The sequence below is a fragment of the Rosa rugosa genome, chromosome 2 (genome assembly GCF_958449725.1).
Source record: "Rosa rugosa chromosome 2, drRosRugo1.1, whole genome shotgun sequence".
In the NCBI taxonomy this organism is placed as follows: Eukaryota; Viridiplantae; Streptophyta; class Magnoliopsida; order Rosales; family Rosaceae; genus Rosa; species Rosa rugosa.
The window spans coordinates 65399802-65411836 of NC_084821.1; the positions used below are offsets into that span (position 1 = coordinate 65399802).

Below are 12035 nucleotides of genomic sequence, written 5' to 3' on the forward strand. Positions count from 1 at the left end.
AGAATTATAAAAATGACTTTGTTTCTTGTGAATTCTGTTTAATGACAGGTGTCCTGAGTGTGGCTGATCCAACCGCGTGCAGGTGAGTGTGTTATGTGTATGTAGCACTCCCCTTCATTGTATTAGTATATGAGAGATGTTATAACATGTAAAGTTTAATTACCTTATATAAGGTAGTACATCGTAGGCTAATTACATGATTAAAGTAACGGAAACTTTCCTTTTACAGAAAGAACACGTCTTCCAATGTTTTTCTGTTGATGTTTTAATTCGACCAAACTCATGTTGGGGCTAATAAGAGTATCTCCAATGGAGATATCTTTTAACTTGTGTTAAATTCAAATTTGACAGGTGATATAATAAATTTCACATCTTAATATTTTGACTAATCTTTGCTCCAGTAGAAATGTCAAAATTGAATATTATTTTAAGGAAAGAGAGAGAGAGAGAAAAAAAGACATATCTACTCAAATTTGACATAGAACCTCAATATGTCAAATCCACCGTATATATACAAAATGCTTACTATGTTATTGACCATATAACTTTTTGAATTTTTGAGTAGAACCAAAACGCTTACAATTTTTGAGAAAGTTTGGGGCTATCAAATTTGAGTTTACATGAATTAATCTGTCGAAAACATACACATTCGGGTTAAAGATCACTTCTTGATACTTTGAAGATGCAATTTAGATTTTTTTGAAGAATGTTTACATTATGGTTTCAGAAACAAAAAAAAAAGAAAAACTGTGCAAGAAACTCTTTCCTTAATTGGTGACAACGTTACTAAAAACTAAGGATTAAGTTTCTAGAGATCTGAAGACCTAGTGGTACCCGAAGAATCAGTCCATGGTACGTCTGCTGAAATGCTGAATGAAGGAGGCTCTGAGGATCAGTGTAGCTCGTTTGAAATCGAATTGAGCTGTCATTTACAATTTGATCAAACTATTGTCTCAAGGCTGACATCCTCATTTTATCACCATAAATGCTAGGATCCATGATCAATTCAGGGACGGGGGTACGCCCTTCCAGCATACTCGCTACTACGGACATGGTAGGCCTAAGCAATGGTGCTGAATTGGTGCATAACAAAGCTACTTTAGTGTTTAGCCATTCTAATGGCTTGTTCCTTGTTGAAATCTGATCTGAGCCGCTAATCCACCAGCTCCTTTTTTTTTTTTTTGAAGAATAGATAATTTCATTACTTATCCATGGCCAGAAGACACGTACATCAGATACTGTCTCATACCAAAATCATAAATGACACAAGCTGCCAAGCAAAAAACAAGGTACCCTCCACTGTTAACACATACGCTCATTTATTGAGCCTAACAACAAAGGAACAAAATCCTTACTACTGACCTCCATTTGAACAGTAACCTAGTCGCCTAGAGACCTCAATTGGTGTACAACTAGAGAAACTAAGATGAAAGTAGTAGAAGACCATACTTCTAGTATTAGGCAAGAAGACCAGGAAAGTTTAAATCTTTCCTTTGCCATTGTCTCTAGGGCTAGGAACAGTACCAATAGCTGCAAGATCTTCATGAAGAGGTTTGACGTCGTCATACTCTTCAAAGCAAACCAGGGCTCGATCAAAACACCAAACCCCACCTCGGAGTACCTTGTTGCGATCACACACTGGTTCAAAGGAGAACAAGAATAAATCTCCACCCCGTTCCTGAACCCTAAGTTCTGCCTTAGGATCGGCTTGCGGCTTGCGCTGCCTCCTTCAGCGAGGGCAAGGGAAGCAGCGATGCTTGTTGTGACAACATCAATGGAAGCCATCGATCGGATGGAGAGAAGTTGAGAATAGAGTGATAGCAGGAAACTAGGGAAGGAGGCTAGGGCGCCGTTGAAGACTAGGTTGAGAGGAAAACTCTCCTAGGGTTTTGTCATATTAGGCGTATGTTAGGGTTAAGGGAGGAGATGATCCACCAGCTCCTTTAATTTCCCTTTTTGTTGTAAAACAAGGGCCTGAAGTAAGCAAGGGATAGAAATTAGCAATGGAATGCAACTCATAAAACGATGACCAAGTTGAAAGGACAAGTCCTTGAAGTAATAAACTAATAATGACCATGAAACTGTGATTCCAGTGCATTTACTGAGGGGATTTGAATGAAAATATCTCTTACCCAGTCCACAAGGCATACAAAATCTTCATTTGGTCGAAACTCTTCATGTTGTTCTTTCCGGCAACAATTTCCAATGCAACAACGCCAAAACTGTAGACATCTGCTTTGCAGGTCAAACAACCCCAGAGTGCATATTCTGGCGCCATGTATCCTCTGCACAACAAAACAAAGGTTGGTTTCTAAGACAGCTGATTCGCATCATATATGCATTTCGTCTTAAGCATAGCCACTGTCAGCAGTATATTAACACAAAATTACAGGCAAACCAAATATTTGGTTGACATTTCAGCAATGAACTTGCATATGAGAAAGAGATTACATCAACAGTTTACTTACATAGTTCCAGCAATTCTTGTGCTAATATGTGTGTTCTCCTCTTCGTCAAGCTTGGCTAAACCAAAGTCCGAAATCTTAGCATTCAGGTCTTGGTCCAGTAATACATTCGTAGTTTTGATGTCTCTGTGTACAACCTTCAGAGTTGATTCCTCGTGTAGAAAAGCCAAACACCTTGCTATGCCTAGGCATACTTTTTGCCTTGTAGGCCAGTCCAGTTTTAGGACGCCTTTCTCTTCCTCTGGACATGCAAGTAACATAGATTTTCAATGAATAAAGTGCTTAATACATCATTTTAGTGTCTTTTTTCTAGATCAGATATGCTTACCAAACAAAGAATGCCGCCTGCTTATTTCCATGTATTCGTATACCAACAGTAATTGATTCCTTCAATACAGTAACCGTATAACCTAACCACATTTGGATGGTGTAAACCAGATATCATGCCAATTTAATTCATTCACGAACTCACGATTTCCTTGCTTCGATTTTGAAAAGAGTTGCTTAACTAGGTTCGAACCCAAAGCTGTCAAAATGGCCAGGCACTATGCTGTAATGCACAGTTGGAGCATTTCACATGCGCTGAATGAGTTTATCTTGGGCCTAGGAAGCCTTTGGGTTCCCTTGACAAAGTCAAAAAAAAAAAAAAAAAGAGTTGCTTAACTGCAATTGTAGTGCCATCCAATAATATGCCCTGCATTAAACGGGTAATTTAATTTTCATTCATTATATGAATTCAAGTCCTATAAATAAGGATCGTAAATGAAAACTACACTACCTTGTAGACACAACCAAAACCACCTTCCCCAATTTTATTTAAAGGATCAAAGTTATTAGTGGCAGATTTAATTTGCCTCAAGGTGAAAAAGCCAGTCTGCAGATCTAGTCCTCTCAGAGCTATCCAAAGAAGCAGGTTAGAATATTAGTAGTGTTTTGAAAATTGATAAAATTTATTTTGACTTGGTATCTGAGTGTGTGTTTCTTAGTTCAGATGGAATTTGAAAGAATAACGCCAATGTGATACTTGAAATTGGCATAGTAGATTTACAGCACCTTCTTCCCTTGATGTCTGGCTATCCACCAGACACCCTTTCCACCAAAGAATGCCAAAAATGAAGAAGAAGAAGAGGCACAAAACTGAAACTCCAACCACAATATGCATCTTTCTTTTGCTATCATGAGTTTTAGGAGGCTTGAACTCTACAGAGTTTAAAAAAAAAAAAAAATCATCAAAAAGTACAAGCTTCAGTTCTATGATATACAGCCACAGCTACAGCAGAACAACTGAGATTCTGAGAATGGTTAGAAAGCTGGAAACAGATACAATAAGCTTGTCCTTTGATAATTCTTAAACTTAAACTATACTGCTTTGATTTACAAATTTCCAATCCATTGCAATTTAAATATATACTCGTCTTTTTTGGTTCCTTTTCTGTTCTGATTGAATAAGTACAAAACGCTTCTCAAGGGGTTTATACGTCTTTTGGCTCCTTTACTACTTGTGCTTATGTATAAAATTCCGAGACCTATGTTTATTATATTAGGGATAGTGGGGGAGAAGTTTGAACGCAAGTGCTGAGACCAGGGTACACTGCAGCATTACTGGTAGACTAGGAACTTTCTGTTAAGAGTCCAAGCTTTTGGGGACTCCTCTTATAAACAATACAAGAATCAATCAAATGAATGTATGTGAATTCCTGGTAATATACATAACATGAACATAAACAATACAAGAATCAATCAAATGAATGTAGGTGAATTCCTGGTAATATACATCTATGATGTTACTATATTTGCAGTCTCTAGTGCATGTCTTGGTTTCACTTGCTTGTATGGTAAAGTCAAACTTCAATTTAGGTAGTAGCTGCTTTCTGTGGCAGTGTGCTTGGGCGACATTGTGCTTAATTTCATTATCGGGTCCCAGGTTTAACTGTATCAATATTCAGGACTGACGATGAGGAAGAGGCTGTCCGTTTTGAATCGGAGTGAATGAAGCTTCGAGTCTCCTCAAAGCTCTCTTGCATATTCGGATCAGAGTCCTCTGTAAAGGCCTTAAACCTCATATCATCACCATAAATACTTGGATTTATGGTCACTTCATGAACAACAGTTCGGCCTTCAAGCATGCTCACTACTTCAGACATTGTGGGTCTTAGTGCCGGTGATGAATTGGCGCATAGTAGAGCTACCTTTATCATTCTAAGTGCCTCTTCCTTGTTGAACCCAGCATTCAACTTTGGATCCACCAGCTCCATTAGGTTTCCTTTTTGTTGCAAAACAAGGGCCTGCATTGGGAAGAAAATGGAGATAAAATTTATAATAGAGAAAACAAGACCAGCTAGAAAATAAGAAGCCATTTTATGTTTTACTAATTGATATAAGGAAGATCTTACCCAATCTAGAAGGCATACAAAATTTTCGTTTGGCCGATATTTGATGTTGTTTTTCCCTGATACAAGCTCCAATGCAACAACCCCAAAACTGTAAACATCTGCCTTATCGGTTAGATAGCCCCATAAAGCATATTCTGGTGCCATGTATCCTCTGCACAATAACAAGCATTCTATGACTCCTTGTTGACTACATAAAGAGATAATATCCAATAAACTCAAGGTACCAGAATATGTGGTCACATTAATCTCATTGATACTTAGAATGCAAGGTTGCTGCTAATCAAGTTATTGTCAAATAAATAAACTAATCGACCTAAGAAAACCCTTGTCATCTAAACCAAGAAAAAGACCAAAATGAGTGATTGAAAGGGTGCTTACATAGTTCCAGCAACTCTGGTGCTAATATGGGTATGCTCCTCCTCGTCAAGCTTAGCCAAACCGAAGTCAGCTATCTTAGCATTAAGGTCCCTATCCAGCAATACGTTGGTTGTTTTGATATCTCTATGAACGATTTTCAAGGTACCATCGTGCAGGAAAGCAAGACCCTTTGCAATTCCAACACATATTTTCTGCCTTGTAGGCCAGTCCAATTTCAGTAGGCCTTCCTCCAAACCTGAATATAAAAAAAAATAACTAAAGAAATGTAAATTCATCAAGCTAGTTATCATATATATACCCATCCACTTCTAAAATTTCCAGCTTACCAAATAAAGTATGTGAAAGGCTATTGTTCTCCATGTACTCGTAGACCAACAATAACTGATTTCCTTCCGTGCAACATCCATACAGTTTAACAAGATTTGGGTGTTGTAATGCAGACATCATGCCTATTTCATTCACAAATTCACGATTTCCCTGCTTTGATTTTGAAGAAAGTTGCTTAACAGCAATAAAACTACCATCCAATAATTCCCCCTGGCCAAGATAACAAAGCATTAACAATCGAAATGAAAATATATACAATTATGAGGAAATTTGAAAAGACTTATAGAATACCTTGTAAACAGCTCCAAAGCCACCTTCCCCAAGCTTGTTTGCAGCATCAAAGTTGTTAGTGGCAGCTTTAATTTGTTTGAATCTAAAGAAACCAGTTTGCAGATCCAATCCTCTCAGTTCTGTAATGTAACAAGGGACATTCATGGATAGATGTGCAATCAGTGGACCAATTTAGAAATTCTTACGGTACTGCATGGGAAATGTGCATTACTATTATCTTTTCACAACCAAAAACTGATTTTCACAATTATCTACTGTACCTTCTTCTCTGGTTGTCTTATGTCCGAAACAGCCTCTTAACCAAAGAATGCCAAATATCAAGAAGATAAGGCATAAAGCTGAAACAACTCCAATCACAATGTAAATCTTCGTTTTGCTATCATCAGGTGGCTTGAAATCTAGAAGTGAAATATGAGCCTATATTAGTGATCATAAGACTGTAGTTTACAGAAGGTAGTACCATATAGCTTAAAAACATTCTTGTATTAGCAATATGTGAGATATAAAAGTATTAAGACTAAGAATTTAAGATACTCGTTGAGATACAAATAAGGCACAGAGAAAGCAAAGGATAATGTAAGGAAGTTGTGGAGTCTGTTTGTCTTTCAACTCCTCTTAAGTGAAAAAGCATGGGATATGCCGTTAAAAAGCTAAAATATGACTACTGAGTACTGACTCTTTACCAATATATGGAGAGGTGAATTATTCTTTTAACTTCAGAAATTTAATTTTCAATTAAAAAAATGATAAGAAAGTTTGCAGATTATAGTAATGAGAAAAATTCAGGTACCGTCCCTAAACTATGCTGCCAAGGCCAATTTGATACCCGAACTCTCAAAAGTATCAATGTGATACCCAAAGACCTATATTGGCATCAACGTGATACTTCCGTAAAAAAAATCCAACGGCTCCGTCTGCTTGCTGACGTGGCAAGCACGTGGGGGATAAAAAAATGGTCAAAAGACCAAAATAACCTTCTTTTAATTTTTTTTTATTGTATCTTTCTTTTTTTTTTTGGAAAATTTTAATTCTATCTTCTTCTTCCTCATTTCTCATCCAATTTCACCATTGATGACCACCTCTACAGCTCCACCTCAACCTAACCCACTGCAATTCAATCTTTAAATGCATAAGGAAACTATGGCAATTCGCTTCGAAGATTAAGAAGAAGCGATGGGTTCTTTGGAATCCAATTGGACAAATGTTACTTGAAATAATCGGAAATGTAGGGAAAGCAATTAGTGAGAGATACACCAACAAAACCCCAATGATCAGTTTCATCACTTAATTTGGGTAGCTAGAGAGGAACTACTGGTAATTAAAACACCTTTAGTATGACCAAAATCCCATTTCCATAATCTGATGTCTGCAAACATATCCGAGAATTCCTCCTCAAGTCTACCAATGGCTAAAAGTCAAGAGTGTACCTTTCTAAAATCACTCCTATGACTTCCGATGCCTCAAATCTTTCTTTTCTCACCTGTGGATGAATATAGTATGATATTATGATTGATCATTTTACTGGACTGCAATATAGAATCCATATCTTTCTATTTAGTCATCTTGACTGGTTTTATCTCATTTTTTCTGCTCGTTGTTGACTGGTTCTATCTGGGTTAATATTTGATCTCCCATTTGGGTCTCTGGTTTGTGCTTTTCTATGTTCTTCTAACCAGAATTAGAAGAGTCTAAAAAACCAAAAACAAATTAGAAGAGCCGATCACAACATGGGAATTGCAGCACCTGAACAATACATATACCAATGGCAATGCCACTCCAGATTTTCAGCTACCAACCAAAACAACCCCGTCAACCCGCCCACATCTAGAGTCAGGTTACCCCTCCCGCTCAGTTCAAAATCAAACACGCTTACCTCTAACAATACTACAACTCCTCCAATTCCAACACCGCCGGTTAAACTCCACCGGAATAGGAATAATAATAATAATAATAATAATAATATTAGGAAGGGGAAGAACAAGAAGAAGAATGGATGTGGGTCCAGCTGCAGCACCTCTGATATTCTGCGGAGTTCGGCAGGGATCGGGAGTTGGGGTTGGCGGCGAGGTCGAGGCAGGAGATGAGGGACTTGAGGAAGGGGTCGCGGTCGATGAAGGCGGTTGACTCGATGAAAGAGCTTGCATCACCAATCCCAGTGAAAAGAGATCGATGTTCAGTAGGGTGCCTCTTGGGATTTCACTTCCGACCCCAGTAATTTCGCCGGCGTTTACTGCAATTCCGACAAGGTTATCAACTCCTCTTGCATTTACACCAATCCCCGGAAGAGGAGCTTGTTGACTCCGAATCGGTGCGAGGCGTCGATGACGTTGGTCAGGATTTGGAGGTTGAGGGCGATAAAGTCAGCCGGGTGGTGTTGGTGGCGCGGATGCCGCCGACTTTAGTGGCGGCGAGGATTACGAATTGGGGCTTTTCGGCGGCGAAGAAGGACTCGACGTCGTTTTAGCGCGTGAGGTCAAGGTCGGTGTGGGTGCGGAGGACGAGGTTGGTGAAACCTAAGGATTGGAGCTGGCGGACGATGGCGGAGCCGAATTGGAGAGGATATCGGCGGGGTTAGTGATGGTTTGGGTGGTGGAGAAGGAGAGGAGAGAGAGGAGGTGGAGAGAGAAGATGAAGAAGGGTCAGGTTGAAGAAGAAGAAGAAGCCATTTTTTTTTAATTTCTTGGGAGAGAGTCACCATCGTCGTCGGTCCCAGAAGAAGAAGAAAAAGAACTGGTCTTGGGCTAGAAGAAGAAGAAGAAAAAGAAATGAAAAGAAAAAAAATGAATTAAAAAAAAAGGGTAAAAAGTCCATTTTGCCCTTTTTTTTTGCCCACGTGCTTGCCTCGTCAGCAAACAAACGGAGCCGTTGGATTTTTTTGACGGAAGTATCACGTTGATGCCAATATAGGTCTTTGGGTATCACATTGATACTTTTGAGAGTTCGGGTATCAAATTGGCCTTGGCAGCATAGTTTGGGGACGGTACCTGAATTTTTCTCTATAGTAATATATTCACACCACAATAAAGAGTGTCATGGGTAAAACCTTGCAAGAGAAGAAAATGACGATACAAAGAGAAAAAAAAAAACATAGAAAAGTTAATACAAGAACTCCCACGAGTTGCAATATCAAATTATTCAATTTTGCATTTGGTAATCCCAGCTATGCAAATCAAGTAAAATAATCTACTCCAGTTGGACAACCACTGAACCTGAAAGAATTGATCAATAATGTATATCAAGCCTAAATGGCAGCCTAATCCTCCCTTTTCACCATCAATTTTTTTAGTGTATATGTAATCATGATCACATGGCCATGTTTAATCGAAAGGTTTCTCTCAGGATTAATACAGCGCAGTATAACAGAAAAACTCATTACTAAATTACTTACCAGACTGCACTGAGATGGCTGATATAAGAGAACCATATTTTCCTCTTTGAGGAATATTAGTTGTCCCTCTCCCAGCCCACTGAAAGCGGATTAGTAGAGTCTTAACATTAACAACTGCTTTAAATACCTTGATCACTTCCTTATCAACCCCTAGTGCTTCCTTTCTAATGTCAAAATCCTTCAGTACCAATTTGTCCTGCAATAAGTTATCAGAAAATAAGACAGACAACCGTTATTATTCAAAACTAGGTAAATTAAAGGATATCCAGAGTTGTGAATAGGTAGTTAAGTTGTGAGAGAATAACTCCGGAGAACAGTTAGATTTAACCAAGTGATTAGACAGTAAAAGTAACATAGATATAAGATTTACCTATTATGACACTTATCCTCCAAAATAGCTTGATATATTTAGAATAAGCCTACCTTTCACACTCTACTTTATTCAAACAATGCATGCGTTACTCGTTCCCTATCAAATGATATATCATACAAATAAGTAAAAGTACTGCAAATGGCTTCCTGGATATAAACATCAAATATTCGTCTTCCAACACCGTACTTTATTCAAATAATTCATGCGTTACTCGTTCCCTATCAAATGATATATCATACAAATAAGTAAAAATACTGCCAATGGCTACCTGGATATAAACATCAAACATTCGCCTTCCAACACCGTAATAAGACCTGTTGTCTCTGAGAACTATCTCTGCGAAGTGTAGTTTCACAGTGTAATTTCCATTTGCTAAGCAATGGGCATAGTAAGTGAGAGAAAGAGGAGAAAGTCGTGCAGTTGTGTACAATTCGGAGTTGTTCATTTTGAGTATGGAAACATTATTGGCAATATAGTCGTTGTCAGAACTCCAAGCATCTACGAAATCACCGGTGCTACTAAACCCCCAATTGGGGGGTGTGGCCTGAACAAATGTTGCTGCACCTCCTGAGGCTTCATCTCCTTCATACTTGATGCTTCCGATGGTGGTTTGTTTTCCACCACAATTTATATGCAATGAGTACTGATCTATACAAAGAAAACGACATATATTATAAGAGAAATCAACAATATGTTCTGTAGATTTTCCACATTATATTAACAGAGAAGCATACACCTAAGGTTTGCATTCCAGAACAGTTTCAGTTACCTTTTGAACATGAGTTGAGGCAATTGCTTAGTATTCTACATTACAAATTGAAAATTATGTTAGATTATGAAACTTAAAAATAAGAACTAGAAATTCGCATGAAATTCATTAAGTGAGAGGCTTACGAGCTGTTCTGTTGGGAAATACTTCTGAACCAATTGCTGATAAAACAACAAAAGAAGTTACTTTTAAAGAAAGTAAAGTACGTTTATCTCAAGGAGGTTAGAAGATAATAAACTGAAAAGGAATTGCTCTTACAAAGTCCCTCGACAAGTAGTTGGGACAGAACTCTGAGAGAAGTTATTGTAGGAGATATCTATATTGCTGCACACACAGATGAAGCTCTATATTAACTAGAACTCCGAGAAAAAAAAACATCATCAAAGTATTTTGGTAGACTAACTTAATTTGGAAAGAATGATGAATATATTCAACTTGCGATAGTTAGAAAGATGAAAATTTTAAAGCTGAACGACACTAATTGATACCAGTTAGATATGAAAAAGATTGTAATAAATTCTGTTAGTTTACAACTAGTCCCAAAAGTTTAAGCTTAGAGGATGTATTCACTATTAGTTTATATTCTAACAAATTGATGATTATAAAGACTCCAATCCTCTACAGAACTACACACACGAATGCTTTACCTAAGCTGTTACAGCTATATGCCGTGTCATAACCTATGAGCTATGAACCTTATGATTCTATACAATTGCATGAACTTTCAGACTATGACAAATTCTGTCCAATTCATGCTGGTAAATTTAAGTTTTTCTCAGATCCTTCGAGCATGTTAAGATTTGATGCTGCACTTGTAGTGATGTTAAACGCAGCACCTGTAGCAGCTTCTGCTATTATGAAATGGCGGCAGGTACAGTTAAAGCTGGTGCTGTATCTATCTTAAATTCTTAATATGATATTAGTATGTATATGATCCAAAAAAATGAAAAGGATGAAGCAGAAATTAACATGTAATATATGAGATGAAGAAACATACTAGCGACTGTCTCTACTTTTGATCCAGTCTGGAAGCCCAGTAAGCAAGTTACTTGTCAAATATCTGATCACCGACCAATAGAAACAGGTTCAGTTCAAAAAAGAGCAATAGAAACAGATGTTGATATATATAGGTTCAAAGGTTATGCAGAAAGAAGGAAGAGTAAAATGCTTTTTAAGATAATCCATACTTGTACAGCCTTTTCCTTATATAATTAATAGTAGTATGTATCAATCCAGGTTGGACAGATTCAGTTCGTCAATTGATTTAAGCGAGTTAGAGACCTTAAAGACCATCAATTTGGCTGAAATTTTGCAGAGATGATCTATACATTGGTACCTAAAAACTGAACGGTTGAGATGTAGATATGCGACCAAAAAGTGACCCTAAACCCTAACCTCACTCTGGATAGGATCTGATATATATATATATATATATATATATATATATATATATATATATATATATATATATATATATATATATATATATATATATCTCAAGGGAAGGGTCCTTATACATCATCATGTAAGCTTACTACCCTCATGAATTTATCCTTACATTGTTGACAACTGCATTATATTACCAAAATTTGGAATGGCCCCTTCCAATCTGTTGAAGCTTAGATCTCTGCGAAAAAGGAAAAGAAGGATT

The 12035-nt window shown here is 37.5% G+C and overlaps 1 protein-coding gene and 1 pseudogene across 1 annotated transcript in view; both read right to left on the reverse strand.

The window, feature by feature from the left end:
• Window positions 1-917: 917 nt before the first annotated feature.
• LOC133731299 (probable LRR receptor-like serine/threonine-protein kinase At1g07650) lies at window positions 918-3627 on the reverse strand (annotated as a pseudogene).
• Window positions 3628-4057: 430 nt separating this feature from the next.
• Window positions 4058-12035, reverse strand: part of LOC133731300 (probable LRR receptor-like serine/threonine-protein kinase At1g07650) — an 11770-nt gene continuing 3792 nt past the window's right edge. Inside the window, exons 10-22 of the mRNA XM_062158705.1 lie at window positions 11943-12030; window positions 11382-11444; window positions 10643-10708; window positions 10510-10545; window positions 10385-10419; window positions 9884-10263; window positions 9243-9438; window positions 6115-6252; window positions 5855-5973; window positions 5563-5773; window positions 5237-5471; window positions 4859-5009; window positions 4058-4750 (exon numbers count right to left, since the gene is read on the reverse strand). Of these exons, the coding sequence (XP_062014689.1) occupies window positions 4376-4750; window positions 4859-5009; window positions 5237-5471; window positions 5563-5773; window positions 5855-5973; window positions 6115-6252; window positions 9243-9438; window positions 9884-10263; window positions 10385-10419; window positions 10510-10545; window positions 10643-10708; window positions 11382-11444; window positions 11943-12030 (2093 nt within the window). The 3' untranslated portion in view covers window positions 4058-4375. The remainder of the gene's footprint in view (window positions 4751-4858; window positions 5010-5236; window positions 5472-5562; window positions 5774-5854; window positions 5974-6114; window positions 6253-9242; window positions 9439-9883; window positions 10264-10384; window positions 10420-10509; window positions 10546-10642; window positions 10709-11381; window positions 11445-11942; window positions 12031-12035) is intronic.